Source organism: Oncorhynchus mykiss, chromosome 17, assembly GCF_013265735.2.
Source record: "Oncorhynchus mykiss isolate Arlee chromosome 17, USDA_OmykA_1.1, whole genome shotgun sequence".
Taxonomy (NCBI): domain Eukaryota; kingdom Metazoa; phylum Chordata; class Actinopteri; order Salmoniformes; family Salmonidae; genus Oncorhynchus; species Oncorhynchus mykiss.
In genome coordinates this window covers 47,592,489-47,609,352 of record NC_048581.1, presented here as the reverse complement: position 1 = coordinate 47,609,352, position 16,864 = coordinate 47,592,489, and the positions used below count along the sequence as shown (strand labels likewise).

The following is a 16,864-nucleotide window of genomic DNA, read 5'->3' as shown; positions in this document are numbered from 1 at the left end:
CAGCATCATGGTTTGGGCCTGCTTTTCTTCAGCAGGGACAGGGAAGATGGTTAAAATTGATGGGAAGATGGATGGAGCCAAATACAGGACCATTCTGGAAGAAAACCTGATGGAGTCTGCAAAAGACCTGAGACTGGGACGGAGATTTGTCTTCCAACAAGACAATGATCCAAAACATAAAGCAAAATCTACAATGGAATGGTTCAAAAATAAACATATCCAGGTGTTAGAATGGCCAAGTCAAAGTCCAGATGTGAATCCAATCGAGAATCTTTGGAAAGAACTGAAAACTGCTGTTCACAAATGCTCTCCATCCAACCTCACTGAGCTTGAGCTGTTTTGCAAGGAGGAATGGGAAAAAATGTCAGTCTCTCGATGTGCAAAACTGATAGAGACATACCCCAAGCGACTTACAGCTGTAATCGCAGCAAAAGGTGGCGCTACAAAGTATTAACTTAAGGGGGCTGAATAATTTTGCACGCCCAATTTTTCAGTTTTTGATTTGTTAAAAAAGTTTGAAATATCCAATAAATGTCGTTCCACTTCATGATTGTGTCCCACTTGTTGTTGATTCTTCACAAAAAAATACAGTTTTATATCTTTATGTTTGAAGCCTGAAATGTGGCAAAAGGTCGCAAAGTTCAAGGGGGCCGAATACTTTCGCAAGGCACTGTACGGTTTCAGGTTAGGGTAGGTATTAATACACAGTGGGAACAACATTTTATATGCACTTCCTTATAAACTCACTGTGATTACGAATCATTGTGTCAATCTATATATTACTCTGAGGCTACCCGGAACATATCCCAGTCCTTATGATCAAAACAACCTTTAGTCTTATTACACCGGCTCTGATGCTTGCCGTATGTGTCACGGCTTGCAGACAATAATGGATTACAAAGCCATTAGTTGCCTAGCAATGGATAACTCCCAAATGAACTAAACACCATTGTGCTCGTTCCGAGGAATATAACACTGTGCCTTTCATGAAAGCCCATGTTTTTCTGGATTACTGTGTGATCTCACTCTCTGTGGCCGATGTGAGCAAAACGTTTGAACAGGTCAACAATCAGACGGAATACCAGGGAGCATTCTCAAAGCATGGGCAGACTTGCTGGCAAGTGTCTTCAGACATTTTCAAGCTATCCTTGTCCCAGTCTGTAATCCCAACATGTTTCAAGCTGACCACCATTATCTCTGTTCCCAGGAGCTCCAAGGTAACCTGCCTAAATGACTATCGCCATGTAGCACTTACATCTGTAATTACGAAGTGCTTTGAAAGGCTGGTCATGACACATCACATCATCATCCCATTATCCTAGATCCACTCCAATTTGCTTAAGGGCCAATCCCGATTTAGGAATTTTTGCATTTCCTACTCACATTGCAGTATTTGGTATTCAGACTTGCCTAATTCAGTCGTGTAACACGCTCTACAAACTACCTTGCGCTCTCAATAAATTTCATTCAATTGCTGAAAACCCTCCCACTTGCTGGCCAACAGATTTTATTGTGAAGATTTCATTTAATGGGGTTTTAAGTACAATTATCTTAAGCCATCCCTTTAAATACATTACACATTTTTATTCAAATTTTGTTGACAGACTCAATAGAATACATTGAGAGAACAGGTTCAAGAATATAGGGATCAATTAAAGAAAGCCATTTACAGTTGAAGTCGGAAGTTTACATACACTTAGGTTGGAGTCATTAAAATTTGTTTTTAAACCACTACACAAATTTCTTGTTAACAAACTATAGTTTCGGCAAGTCGGTTAGGACATCTACTGTGCATGACAGAAGTAAATTTTCCCAACAATTGTTTACAGACAGATTATTTCACTTATAATTCACTGTATCACAATTCCAGTGGGTCAGAAGTTTACATACACTAAGTTGACTGTGCCTTTAAACAGCTTGGAGAATTCCAGAAATTGATGTCATGGCTTTAGAAGCTTCTGATAGGCTAATTGACATAATGTGAGTCAATTGGAGGTGTACCTGTGGATGTATTTCAAGGCCTACCTTCAAACTTGCTTGACGTCATGGGAAAATCAAAAGAAATCAGCCAAGACCTCAGAAAATAAATTGTAGACCTCCACACATCTGGTTCATCCTTGGGAGCAATTTCCAAACGCCTGAATGTACCACGTTAATCTGTACAAATAATAGTACGTATAAACACCATGCGACCACGCAGCCGTCATACCGCTCAGGAAGGAGACGCGTTCTGTCTCCTAGAGATGAACGTACTTTGGTGCGAGAAGTGCAAATCAATCCGAGAACAGCAAAGGACCTTGTGAAGATGCTGGAGGAATCCGGTACAAAAGTATCTATATCCACAGTAAAACGAGTCCTATATCAACATAGCCTGAAATGCCGCTCAGCAAGGAAGAAGCCACTGCTCCAAAACCACCATAATAAAGCCAGACTACGGTTTGCAACTGTACATGGGGACAAATGTCCTCTGGTCTGACGAAACAAAAATATAACTGTTTGGCCATAATGACCATTTTTATGTTTGGAGGAAAAAGGGGGAGGCTTGCAAGCCAAAGAATACCATCCCAACCTTGAAGCACGGGGGCGGCAGTGTCATATTGTTGGGTGCTTTGCTGCAGGAGGGACTGGTGCACTTCACAAAATAGATGGCATCATGAGGAAAGGATAAAGATGTGGCTATATTGACACAACATCTCAAGACATCAGTCCAGAAGTTAAAGCTTGGTTGCAAATGGGTCTTCCAAATGGACAATGACCCCAAGCATATTTCCAAGGTTGTGGCAAAATGGCTTAAGGACAACAAAGTCAAGGTATTGGAGTGGCCATCACAAAGCCCTGACCTCAATCCTATAGACAATTTGTCGGCAGAACTGAAAAAGTGTGTGCGTGCAAGGAGGCCTACAAACCTGACTCAGTTACACCAGCTCTGTAAGTATATGTGTTGCATTGTAGTACATTAAAGATCCATTCTTCTTACTTGGCACGCATTCCTAGGGGTTCCAGTAGGCCTAAGGCCTACTTATCTCTGACATTAAACAAACATAACCAAACATTTTATTGTGCATTTTGAAGCAAAGGTAAGGCTATGTTCACACTGTTATTGTAAATAAAGTGCATTTCTCTTTGAATCAGTTACACCTGTTCCCATGCCCCACACTTTTTATATTGTTGTTAATGTTGGTAATTATCAGAAGACCTCAACTCTAAAACGTTTGTGTAGCAGCTACAAACTTAAACCGATCATATTTTGACAGAAGTCGGCAGACTCTGAGCTGGAGCATGGAAAGTGATTATATTTGGGGATCCTTATGTTAATTGTGATTGGTGCTTTTAATCAATATTGTACTGCCTTGTTTTGGTTGTGTGTTTGTGGAGCTGTGTCTAGTGCATGTTTCTGGTATCCCTGTCCTATCCATGGGCCACGCAGTCCTATAACCAAATACAACTAAACAATACAAAGATAACATGTTCTTGTACATAAGGCGTGGAGCATGGGAATTAAAAGCAAAGATAAGATGCAACAATTTATTTTCTGCTTCTCGTTGTTCAAATGCACAATCAGGGTCTCAGGAGCTCAAATGTTGTGCTACAGACACATTCAGAGTTATACAATATACATTTATTTCAATCAAGACTGTTACTTACTGGAAGGTGTGCTCAGAGAGGACAATGGTTCTAGATGGAGTAAGATCATTGTCAAATAACAACTTTCACAATTGATTATACTTTAGTAAAAATTACCATGCCAACCGACAAAGCAAGAGGATCTGTGAATGAATGCAAACACAGTTTATAAAGGCAAAGCCTCGTTCTTGATTGCCAACTGGTGAGACGGAAGAAAGCTACTCTTAGTGTTCACCGGTCACACCTGCATGAAAGAGTATGTTGATGCTTCTAGTGTTGATGCAACCGCTTTTGCCGAACTGTCCACATACTTGACAAAATCAGTCATATTTCTGACTTTCCCTTAAACCTTTTGGCAAAAGAACGGCATGGGGTAGCAAGGCACAGGACAAACAACATGCTACATTTGAAAGTTCACTTTTATACTGTCTAGCCTAATGTCTGATATCCCTAAAGGATTGTGTGATCAGTGAAGTCTATGGAGACATGATTCTCCCTGGTCTTTGAAGTCATGTTATAAATTACCCATGGAGACCTTTGAATAGACTGCCTTCTGCCTTTGTACACAGGAATATCCCACAGTCATGTTTCCTGGGAAAGGCTAGGATGGTTGAGAGTTAAAACTTGGAAGGATGTGCTTTTTTGAGGAAGTTCTACTCTTGACAGAATGGGGCTAAGAACCTTATGTTAACTTGAAGTCTAAAGGAATATCTTTTTTTTCCAGATCATCCAATACTGTCGCATTTGTGGTCCATTTTTCATTAAAATATTTATTGATTAGTACCCCTAGTGTCCAGCCATCTCATTTTACATCCCTGGCTACTGTAATCATCTGTGTCCATATTGTTATTCTTCACTGATTTAGGAGTAAGCCTTAACGCAGCGTGCAAACCTCTTTGTATAGTGGCAGTCATTGATTCAACATGATCTTTCCTCTGAAAAGAGCCTTTAAAACCCCTCGGAGTCGATGTCCGTGCCCACGCAGAAATCAAATTAGCATAATACAAAAATCCCCATAAAAAAAAAATCGGTAAATTTAAGCTAGAGATTGCATTAGCCGATGTTGCACTTCTGCAGAGAAAGGTGACAGAGCTACAGCGGTGAGACACATCAGACCATGAGGCAATCCCGAAAATGTATTTTCTCACTAAATTGTCTGTAGCATCCGAACGGTTTGGCCTACAAACGGAGAACACCATCATGTTCGTAAGAGTCATCGTTCCATAGAGGGGTCATACGAACGTGATGGTGTTCTCCGTTTTGCTCTATGACCCCCACAAGCGTCTTGGGAGTCGTCTGAAGTCGGTACAGACAATCTTCCAACTTCTGTCTGTGGGTCGAACAGTTTGGGCTACGCACTAATAATACCTCTCTGTGGAAAGGTAAGACTCTCACAAACATGTACATTGTCAGTTGTTTTATTATTTGACGCCCACAGGCCACATACGACTCATCTGAATGTCCCTGGCTACCAGTTGAAAGACCCCTTGACTTTTTCCACATTTTGTTACGTTACAGCCTTATTCTAAAATGGATCAAATTTTTTTTTTTCCGTCATCAATCTACACACAATACCCCGTAATAAAAAGGCAAACTGTTTCTTAGCAATGTTTGCAAATGTATTCAAAATAAAAAAACGGATACATTATTTACATAAGTATTCAGACCTTTGCTGTGAGGCTTCACATTAAGCTCAGGTGCATCCTGTTTCCATTTATCATCCTTGAGATGTTTCTGCAACTTGATTTGAGTCCACCTGTGGTAAATTCAATTGATTAGATATTATTTAGAAAGGCAGACACCTGTCTATATAAGGTTCCACAGTTGACAGTGCATGTCACAGCAAAAACCAAGCCATGAGGTCGAATTAATTGTCCGTAGTGCTCCGAGACAGGATTGTGTTCGAGGCACAGATCTGGGGAAGGGTACCAAACATTTCTGCAGCATCAAAGGTCTCCAAGAACACAGTGGCCTCCATGTCAATGTTTTTTTTCATGATCTTACTTCTATCTCTCCAATATAGGACAGACACTGCAGAACAAACTTATTTTAGATTTTTTTGGGGGGGACTATCTTAATCTTGTCAAATGCCATTTAGTCGAGAGCTAATAAAATACCATTTACTGTGCCCTTAACCTCTGTTTGTGTAGCTGTTCAGAAGAGGACATTGTGAATGGAGAAAAGGTTTTAAATGTATGCAACATGATACTACTAATGATCCTAATGGAAAATGCCCCATAGATATTCATTTAGAGTCCTCCAATCCTCTAAATGTAATTATTGGCGGAGAGTCACGTCATTACATTCCCCCCCCCCCCCCCCCCGATATACTGTAGGCCTACCATAGGCGAAATTAGTCTCACTAGTGTTGAGTAATATGCTGTTAAAAATGGTGTAGGTCTTATTTATTTAAAGAGCATATAAAAGTTAGAAGCAAAAGCCTACAACTATTTTAGCACCGTTTCGGCTGCTCTGAGGCAAGCATGGGGACTGGTCTTGATAAATCAATGAGATTTTTATTTTCACTTAATCTCCGTTTGGGTATTGGTTAGAGAATATTTTGAAAATTAGGGTGCAGAAATGTTATGCCCTTAGTGTAACCTTTATTTAACTAGGCAAGTCAGTTAAGAACAAATTCTTATTTACAAGGACAGCCTACTCCTCCCTCACGCCCTGCGGGGATTCTTTAGATAAATAGCCCAGTACTGTACTGCACGTTGTACAACGCCATATTTTCCATTCCATTCCATCCTAATGGAAACCCAGAGGATTTTTCGTTTTTCTTGGAATAGAAAAAATATAATTTGAATCAAATTGATTAAGAAAGTATTAATCAAAAGTTTGGACACACCTACTCATTGCAGGATTTTTCTTTATTTTTTAAAACTATTTTCTACATTGTAGAATAATAGTGAAGACATCACAACTATGAAATAACACCGGTCTCCCACGTGCCACACATTTTGTAGTACAGACATGGACCGCTCTCCCTTATGTAAGGAATTAGGCATTTTCCCATGTTTACTACAGTATGTATTGTAGATTGCACAGATTGCACAGTAGCCTAATAAACAAATAAACACATTTTCTTAATAAAATATTGATAAAAAAGACTCTTTCAAAACGCAGATGTTGATTTAGTTATGGATCTATAACAAATTACTATGGGAATAAATATCACTGATTTACAGAAATATTGGAACAAAGTCTAATGAAGGCAAACAATTTAGAATCCTCCAATCCTGTAGCCTACTCCTGACCGTCACATTTTACAGCGCCATATTTTCCATTCCATACTAACGGGAACCCCGAGGGTTTAGTTTTTCTCTGAATAGAAACACCACAATATCAAATTTCTTAAAAACAATCCCATATACTATGTTTTACAAAAAGGTTTTAAATTCTCTAATGCCAATACGGAATACAAATGCTTGTCAAAGATGCCCTCTGGTGGTCAAACTAGCAATAGCTTGCAGTAACAGGAAAAATGTCTGACAATTAAATTACGTGCCACAGAATTCTGCAGCAGCACGCAAGGTGTGCCACAGTATGACGCAACTTTTAAAGGAGGAACCACTGTAGGTTGGCAGATACAGACCACTGCTGTCACTAAATCCTGCCTGTAGATTTATATTATCACAATCACTAGCCCAGCGTGAAGCTAGTCAGACACAGAGTGTTCTGTTCCCTCATTCCCTTTTGTTTTCCTATCTCCTCGCCTTATTTATAGTCTTCAACGTAGCCTCTTTACTATATACTTTCTGTGTAGAGATTTACTGGAGTTTGAAAACTATCAGCATGAAGCTGCCTGGCCTAAGGCGGACATCATGCTGCAATGAGAATGCAACACCTGTCTGTATATTGTGATAGGTTGTCATCGCCATAAATGGCTTCTTCATAAATTGTCCTAAGGCATTAGGATTGGAGCTATGCCATTGTTATAAGGAACTTATTATGAAAGTGTTATATTTTTCGCCCTCAAGTTGTTGCTCTCAAATTCCTCTTTCCTTTTGTCAAGTGCTCTGTGACAATGGCAATGTGAGAAGCATTTGCACAAAATAAAGCTGCATTGAATTGTATTTCATCTCCATCTCCTCTTTACCGCAATTCTCTTGGTCCCTCTTTGTCAGCCTCTAAACATTTACACATTTTCATAGATCTAGCTGAGATCACGGCATGGGGTTCTGTACTGATAATACCCTGGTGAGATCTCTCCACTAACAGCCTAATGTTGTTTCACAGTCTGTCTGGTCTCGATAAGGCCCCTTTGTTGTGTGTATCACTCTGCGTGCTGTGAAAGGGCTCAGGTTCCAGTACTGTCTTACATAGCAACACACTTATCCTATTGAACACAAAATAGTCCCTCCACGGGAACAATGTCACTGTTTATAATCTCCCTACAGAAAAATAAAGCTGTGCAATCCGTTACAAAAATGCAAATTTGGCATGTAATGAAAATCACAGGTAGGCCTGTTCAGTTAAACAAATTTCAACAGTAAGTGTTGTCTAAACTTGTTTTCTGTCACCCGTGTAGTTTTGCAAGACTATACAGTATATGCAGTAGGGTTATTGCAAATTTGGCATAAAATTAAAGCATGTGTCGCTGGGAACATCTTTAGTTATACAAAGCTTTACAGTTTAATCTGTTTCCGGTCACTGCAGTGTTTCTCAACACCAGGTTTTCTTTTACCAGTAAAACATTTTTTTTTCCCAAAGTTGCTTATGTCAAGGTGATGATGGGTTGAACAAAAAGGTAAAAGAAAACGTGTGTAAAAAGAATGTACCACGTACAGAAGTTACCAATTATTTCCTGTTCAACTTAACAAACAACTCAAACCACAACTTGGTCTTTGTTCTATATAATAAGCATTTTGGGAGTCATTGTGTGTGTCTCAGCCTTCAGGGCCTTCCTAGGCAAGAAGGACGTGTCCAAAGAGTTGGAGGAGGTGCACGCTGAGGGTCGGGCCCAGAACACCCTGCACATGGCGTCCGTCACCGAGCTCCTGCTTAACCCCGCCTTGCGCTGGCAGGTCATCACCGTCATAGTCACCATGGCCTGCTACCAGTTGTGTGGCCTGAATGCCGTAAGTGGTAGCTTTCTCTCATCTCTGATAATTTAGTGTACTGTTCTCTGATTTAAAAAAAATGGGGGGGCTTTATTTGGCTCATCGCGATTTTGTGACTCCTAGTGGTGGGTTGGGCGCCTGCAGGCTGACCTCGGACATCAGTTGAACGGTGTTTCTGCCGACACATTGGTGCGGCTGGCTTCCGGGTTAAGCAGGCGGGTGTTAAGAAGCGCGGTTTGGCAGGTCATGTTTCGGCGGACGCATGACTCAACCTTTGCTTCCCGAGCCCATTGGGGAGTTGCAGCGATGAGACAAGTTCGAAATTGGGGAAAAAAAGGGGGTAAACATTTTATATATATATATATATATTTACATTTTAATCTAACAATGGAATGACTAATAAGTGGCTTGGCTCTCCAGCAGCAGTAGTTGAGATGGAAGTGTTATTAAGTTGGTAACAGTCAGGGGGGGAAGAAAAACTCCTACTGATAGATAATAATCCCCTTTCACAGACAAACGTCTAGATGTTATTTGAACTTGCTGAATTATTCATGCAAAGTTTATGCAAGACGCTTCCTGGGATTTATGGGAGTATGCAATCTATTGCATCAATGCTCGATGTGCTTATTCATTTACCAGTCCTTGAAAAACGTATCTCCCCCCACCAAAGAAAAAAAATGTTTTCAGGAATTTAAATTAAGATTTTCTTTTTAGATATATTGCCATATAGTCACAGAACTTCACAAGCAATTTTTCCCAAGAAACTTCATTACGAATGCATTACTGGTGACTTTGCTGTCTGATAGGAACAAGATAGAAGGAATGAGATGCTGATGACAGTGTATGAGCATGAGGGCTCACAATAAAAAGGCTCGATTAGTATCAATCCAAGGACACAGCTGAACAAGAACAAATGGAACTTATGGCTTAATTAAATCACTAATCGACCTTTGCACCGTAATTGGCATTTCTTTCCGGCCCGTAAGACAGACAGGAGATTGGGCTTGCAATTTAAAGGACAGGGATGTATCCATAGAGAACATTTTTAAGTGTTCTATTTAATTCAGTAGCTGTATCCTCACTGGCGTAGTTACTGTACAAGGCTCTTACTAGCTCCTCATTCACTGGACCTTTAAAATAGGAATATGCCAGTGCCACCAATCGCTTTTGTTGGAATGTGGTGTTTATCTTCAAAATGAGCCGGTAATAATGTCCTTTGACTTAAAAATAAACTGGCATAGCGACACTTCCAAAAAAGTGATTTGGGTTTACATTCTTGGGGGTGTTGCTATCCTTTTAGTTTTTGTAGGACAAATAACTCAATAGTGTAAAGGCATTTATTTCTAACCTGCAATGTGAATGTCTCAATAAATTATGCAGATTTTAAACGCAATGGCGCAGATGAGTGTTGATGTCACGACTTCCGCCTAAGTCGGTCCCTCTCCTTGTTCGGGCGGTGTTCGGTGGTCGACGTTGCCGACCTTCGAGCCATTTTTAATTTTCCATTGGTTTTGTCTTGTCTTCCTTCACACCTGGTTCCAATCCCATCAATTACATGTTGTGTATTTAACCCTCTGTTTCCCCTCATGTCCTTGTCGTGAGTGTTTGATTGTATGTTATGTTCTGGTGTGCGACGGGTTTTGTACCCACTTTTATTATTTAGTATATTTTGGTTTTCTGAGTTTTGTGAGCACTTATTAAACGACTCCGTTTACAACAAGTTTGTTCTCCTGCGCCTGACTTCTCTGCCACCAGCACGCACCCATTACAGTTCAATTGCCCTGCTCCTGACCTTTGTGGGTGAATTGATATTTATGCCGTCTTTTCTATATTTTCTGCCTATTCCAACTACTTGGCACTGGACTGCTTTAATTCTGAAACGGATTAAAAAAAGGCATTCATCTCTATACAGTATACATCCATTTCAATGGTTAAATGCTATTTGATATCAGGGTCGTTTTCAATGGGTTCAGTTGGTGTGGGGTATCATTTATTCACATTTATTTATTGATATGAGGGGTGTACAAGAGATATGAGCACATGCAGGCCAAAGCTTTGATGTGGCCTAAAATGTCCACACTTTTGATGCGGTGGTATTTGTTGATCATTGTTATCTCTTGACAGATCTGGTACTACACCAATGGGATCTTGAGGGACTCGGGCTTTGCAGAGAATGTGATCCCATACATCGTCCTCAGCACAGGCGGTATAGAAACGCTGGCTGCCGTTGTCTCAGTGAGTAAAACCTCTCAGGCAATCTTAAAAACAACCAAAAGCTAACTTTTATACACACACACCACCATGTTCAGCAAAATGCTCCAAGTTGTCTTGACATTAGTCAGCTTCATTGCAGGTGAGTAAATAGGCCTCAGAGTCATATTGTGCAACTCTCTGAAGTCACCGGACAGCAACCCATAATTTCTGAGTTACTTGTTCACTTCAACATTTTGTGTGAAACCGGATTCATTTAGTTTATTTCATTCAATTTGTCATTTAGCAGATGGGATTTTCGCAAATTTTATCCTTGCCCAATTTGACCTCTTCCCTGCATGAACCACATAGCCAGTGATAGGAATTAATTTCCCAGGGCTTTTTCAGTTATATTTCCTCTGTTTTTGTTCCCAACCTGAATAGATAAGCAGACCATTAAATACTTCCCTTTCTCTCCTATCTGGGGTTAATTTGTTATACTTTTGTTTACCATTTCTTACAGACGGTTTATAGTTGTTCAACCAGTTTTCCACCAACCCTATCCCTTACCCTAAATCTAATCCTAGCCCTATACAGATGTTGGATCTTAATTTGACCCGTATCGTCAGAGGAGTAAAATAATCCTGAAGCAGGAGGATTTTAATGTCTAAATAAATATTTAGAATTGTCACCAGGGTGCAGCTAGAATAGGTGTTTTTGTGTACAATACAATACTATAGCCTACCTACTACCGACATTGTACCTTAGACTGCAGGTCCACTGGGTGACATTTCAAGAAGCCTACCGTAGGCTACATGCAGCCACCGAACACTCTGCGAAACATGGTCGGACGGGGCTGTTTTTTTTAAGAGAGCTCGTCCTCCACATTAGGAAGGTTGCTTAGGCCTACAAGTTAATTGCATTTACTTAAAGAAGTAAAACAAATAGTCTGATAATTTACACGTCAAAGAAAAGGGTCTCAGCTCAACAAAATTGCAAATACAACTGAGAATAATAGTAAACTGTACATGCAATTAAATCATTTTCATTTTTACAATTGTTGTGAATTGGTTTGGATTTTATCATTGTATCAATTTATATTCATCCAATCAATGTGATCACAATATTGAATGATAATGATTGTCACATGATTAAAGAGACAGGGTTGGGGGGAATTGCAGGAGTGGGGATGGTCAAATCAGCTGGTCAACAAGCTGTTCAATCAGCTGTCAATCAACTGATGGGCCATCAGCTCAAATCAGCATATCAACTCAGACGGGGAAACACAAAACTTATCGGTTTTGACACCGTCCATTAAATATGCCATCAAATAGGCCGTTCCCCAAACTATTTTAACAAACTTTGATATAACATTTTCTCTGTTGTTCATTCAGTTAAGCCTTCACTCGCTTCACAAGGGCTGTGTTTTTTATTTTTAAAGTCAGTCGCTCTAGTTCATGCTCCATTCCCTATGCTACCTCACTATTCTCAATTTCATCTTGTCTTTATATCTTATATTAACGGCCTATGTGGGCAATTCGTTTTGATAGGCTTCATACAGTAGGCTATACTTTAGGCCAGTGGCGGTAGGTGATGTTTAAGATGAGGGAGGACTTTTTTTAATGAGCATGGCCTTATTTCTATTACTGCTTATTGTATTCCATATTCTATTCACCCAGCTCAATGTAAAACCGATATGTTTAGGATACTACATGATACTCATGATACATTCAATACCGCCTTGCACACTCTTTCCTGCATTTAGCTGATCTAAGATGTAATCATTAGTCCAACAGTTGGAGAATTTATTTTGGACAAATTCAGGTATGTTTATCCCTGTTTCGTTCCATTTGCTTCCATTAAAGAAATGGCTGAATTGCAACATTTACCTGGAGCTAATGCTGCAGATAGCAGTACTGGGTGACTTGAAAAGTCATAGTCAATCGATCAATAATATAATAATACTTTTAGCAATTTTTTAAAATCTTTAATTAGAATCTGTAGAAACTGAGAATAGAAAGGTTCAGAACGTTTGTGAAGCATCACAGCACAGTTGAAACTAAATGGCAAATAGAAATCCTTTATGGAAGGGGGTTAAGAGATAGATGGGAGGGGTTGAATGCAGCTGTAAAATAGATTGTGGGCGTAAAATGTATATAGTATGTATAAACTGGAAGTAAAAGCCTACGTGTTGTTTAGTAGTTTACTACAATTAGGGGAGTGTTTGCAGTAAATAATAAAGGAAAATATATTTTAAAAATATGTATATGTACAGTATGTATGTATGTATGTATATATACTGTATATATATCCAACAAAATATACACTTAGGTTGGCGTCATTAAAACTTGTTTTTCAAACACAAACACGTTTTTCAAACACAAACACGTTTTTCAAACACAAACGCAAGTCGGTTAGGACATCTACTTTGTGCATAACACAAGTAATTTTTCCAACAATTGTTTACAGACAGATTATTTCACTTATAATTCACTGTATCACAATTCCAGTGGGTCAGAAGTGTACATACACTAAGTTGACTGTGCCTTTAAACAGCTTGGAAAATTCCAGAAAATTATGTCATGGCTTTAGAAGCTTCTGGTAGGCTAATTGACATCATTTGAGTCAATTGGAGGTGTACCTGTGGATGTATTTCAAGGTCTACCTTCAAACTCAGGGCCTCTTTGCTTGACATCATGGGAAAATCAAAAGTTATACGTACTGCCAAATTCTCTAAAACGACACTGGAGGCGGCTTATGTTAGATAGATTTACATTCAATTATCTGGCAACAGTTCTGGTGGACATTACTGCAATTGCACGATTCCTCTAAACTTGAGACATCTGTGGCGTTGTGTGACAAAACTGCTCATTTTAGAGTGGCCTTTTATTGTCCCTAGCACAAGGTGCACCTGTGTAGGGATCAAGCTGTTTAATCAGCTTCTTGATATGCCACACCTATCAGGTGGATGGATTAGTTTGGTAAAGGAGAAATACTCACTAATAGGGATATAAACAAATTTGTGCTCAACATTTTTGAGAAATACGCTTTTTTGTACGAATGGAACATTTCTGGGATCTTTTATTTCAGCTCATGAAATACGGGACCAACACTTTCCATGTTGCGTTTATATTTTTGTTCAGTATATATAAAACAACGGTTGTTGATGTGCGTGGATGCATTTCAGATACAAGAAATAGAACCTTGCTCTACTGTAGCAGTAGCACATTTCTTCATTTAAATTTAAAAAATGTAATTAGGCAAGTCAGTTAAGAGCGATGTCTTATTTAGCAATGCCGGCCTACCCCGGCCAAACCATCCCCGAACCCGGACGATGCTGGGCCAATTGTGCACCGTCCTTTGGGACTCCTGATCACGGCTGGTTGTGATACAGCCCGGGATCAAACCAAAGTCTGTAGTGATGCCTCTAGCACTGAGATGCAGTGCCTTAAACCTCTCGGGTTCGGGAGCTTAAACCGCCCGGGAGCAGCTTTAGTGTTTGAGCGAACGAGAGAGAGAGAGAAGGACTTTGCTAGCAGGCCCTGGTCTGAAATGTCTAGACTGCCCCTGCATGGAGAGAAAGAGAACTATGGGATTTCATTGAATCTATCTAAATCATGAGGCTAATTTGAATTTCCAGATGCGTAGGAACATTTTCTGTGACAAGAAAGTGATCAAATCATGTATGTGTTAAGTTTTTCTCCACGTCCTTTTCCTTGACACAGTCGATCACAGCATAATTTTCTGCCTTTTCTCCTGCACTCTGTCCATCCAGTTGATTTGGTGGACCAAATAAGCAATCATGTGGAATGTTTAGTGTTAGGTTAAGATTGAATCCTTTTCTCATCACATTGTCATTCAACAGTTTATTGACTTGCAGAGCTCATGAAAATGCCAAGCATGCATACTGTGTAGCTTTGAAATACAGGGACGTGTGCCTCTATTAGAAGCTAGCTGAAAGACAAAGATCTTTTTACGATCCTCTTTCACATTACCTAACTCTGGTTTGGGAATTCATATTTTCCAAATTGTACCTTGATCACGATGTCTGAGATGAGTAATAATTATTTCCAATTTAAGCATTAGATTTTTCATAGTTTGGTATCCTGTTGAAAGAATGTTCTTCATAATAAATATTTACCCTCTACCTCCAAATCCGAGTCCCCACTTATTTGGAGTACATGCCAACTGACATTTACTCCTGAGGTGCTGACCTGTTGCACCCTCGACAACTGCTGTGATTATTATTATTTGACCATGCTGGTGATTTATGAACATGTCTTGGCCATGTTTTGTTATAATCTCCACCTGGCACAGCCAGAAGAAGACTGGCCACCCCTCATGGCCTTTCTAGGGAGTTTTTCCTAGCCACCGTGCTTCTACACCTGCATTGCTTGCTGTTTGGGGTTTTAGGCTGGGTTTCTGTACAGCACTTTGAGATATCAGCTGATGTAAGAAGGGCTATATAAATACATTTGATTTGACATCTTGTAAGTGACCGACTGTGAACTCAACGTGTACAGTATGCTTGCCTTTTTTTTCTAGTATACCTTGTTGTCGAATATGAGGTCTAGGCACAGTAGAGGCAGGCGTGCTTTTTCCTGCTTGCAGGGCTGATGTTTCCTTCCTCAGGCATGTTCCTGTTGCGTAGTCTTTTTTCCAGCTTCCTTTCAGTTTAAAGTTACCAAATTAATTTTGTTATTAATAATGGCTCTGCGTGACGTGCTATAAGAGGCATGTTATTCCCATGCCTATTGTCATGGTGGATAAATACAACCAGACGTGTGTTGATACAATGTAAGAGTATCGAATGTACCTACTGTTTGTTTTCTGTTAGTTTTCTATAGTGCCTTGGTTGGTTTATATTCTATGTAAGGTTACGCCACTCTAAGGCATTCTTCTGCATCGGCTCCCCTGTGGGAGTGAACGGTTCTGTAGTCCTTGAAACACAGTGGCAAGTGTGTGTGCTGCTGGGATAACTATCACCTCAGAATACTTTTGTATGCGTCACTGTAGTCTCCTTGGGCTTTTATGTGTGAAGCCAGAAGGAGAGTGTAAAACTGAGTGTAATACTGCAAATCATGCGGGGGTCTTTGATGCATGATGCGTTGTAATGGATTGTCTCTTGATCAAATAATTGGAATGAGTGCAACACTTGAACTGGAAAGAGTGTTTTTGAATAGAGTTCCATGTACCATCGAACTCGCCACATGTCCCCAGAACAGTAGTGTGACAAGGGCAAACTGTGAGTGTACAACATGAAGGGCCCTATTCAATTTTGAAGTCTATATAGAGACGAAAACAGCTGCTAGCGGTTAGTAACACAGGAAAATATGAAACGGGATCAGTGCTTATTTACTTATTATCTTGACATTTCTAAAGAAGAAGTCATTGACTTGCAAATAACTACCAAAAACTACCAATGAGTTTTAATGCATGGCCTTTATCCAGATTGCAGATTAATAGTTAATTCTGGGGCAAAGTGGTGGCTGTTTTTCGCTAAATGGTTTCTTAAGTGCAGTGCCCTGCACTTGTACTCAAAGAGCACCTTGTATTCTCACAGCTCTGGGAGCTATATTCTGCTACTCTAAACTTGAGTGCCCCACTTGGTGTTTATAAGCCAATGGGGTAAAATCCCACTACTGCCCCAAATGTACAGCAGAGGATAAGAAAGATTATCCAGGGACATTGTGACTTGAGTATTAGACTCAAGGTTTATTATCAGTGCTATCCTCGGAAGCCCAGGCTTCTCAAGTTCTGTTCAAAAGCCACGTGGCAGACAAGTTCATAAAAATGACCCGAGTGTGTGGCACCTGCAGTCACTCCAAACTCAAGATTGAAACATTTTCATCAGCCTGTGATTATCCTCCAAGACAGAGTAACAGATCAAAATAAACTTCCCGCCATGATAAAGGTCTCACTAGCAAACAACATTCATCAAAGGTTGATAGATAAAACATTTTGCACTCAGCCATTTGGAACAC

General features: G+C 39.9%; 1 protein-coding gene across 1 annotated transcript in view; it reads left to right on the top strand.

Annotated features, from left to right (window-relative positions):
- slc2a9l2 (solute carrier family 2 member 9, like 2) overlaps positions 1 to 16,864 on the top strand; it is a 224,003-nt gene that overhangs the window by 86,774 nt on the left and 120,365 nt on the right. The window contains exons 8-9 of the mRNA XM_021568636.2: positions 8,521 to 8,708; positions 10,815 to 10,925. Of these exons, the coding sequence (XP_021424311.1) occupies positions 8,521 to 8,708; positions 10,815 to 10,925 (299 nt within the window). The remainder of the gene's footprint in view (positions 1 to 8,520; positions 8,709 to 10,814; positions 10,926 to 16,864) is intronic.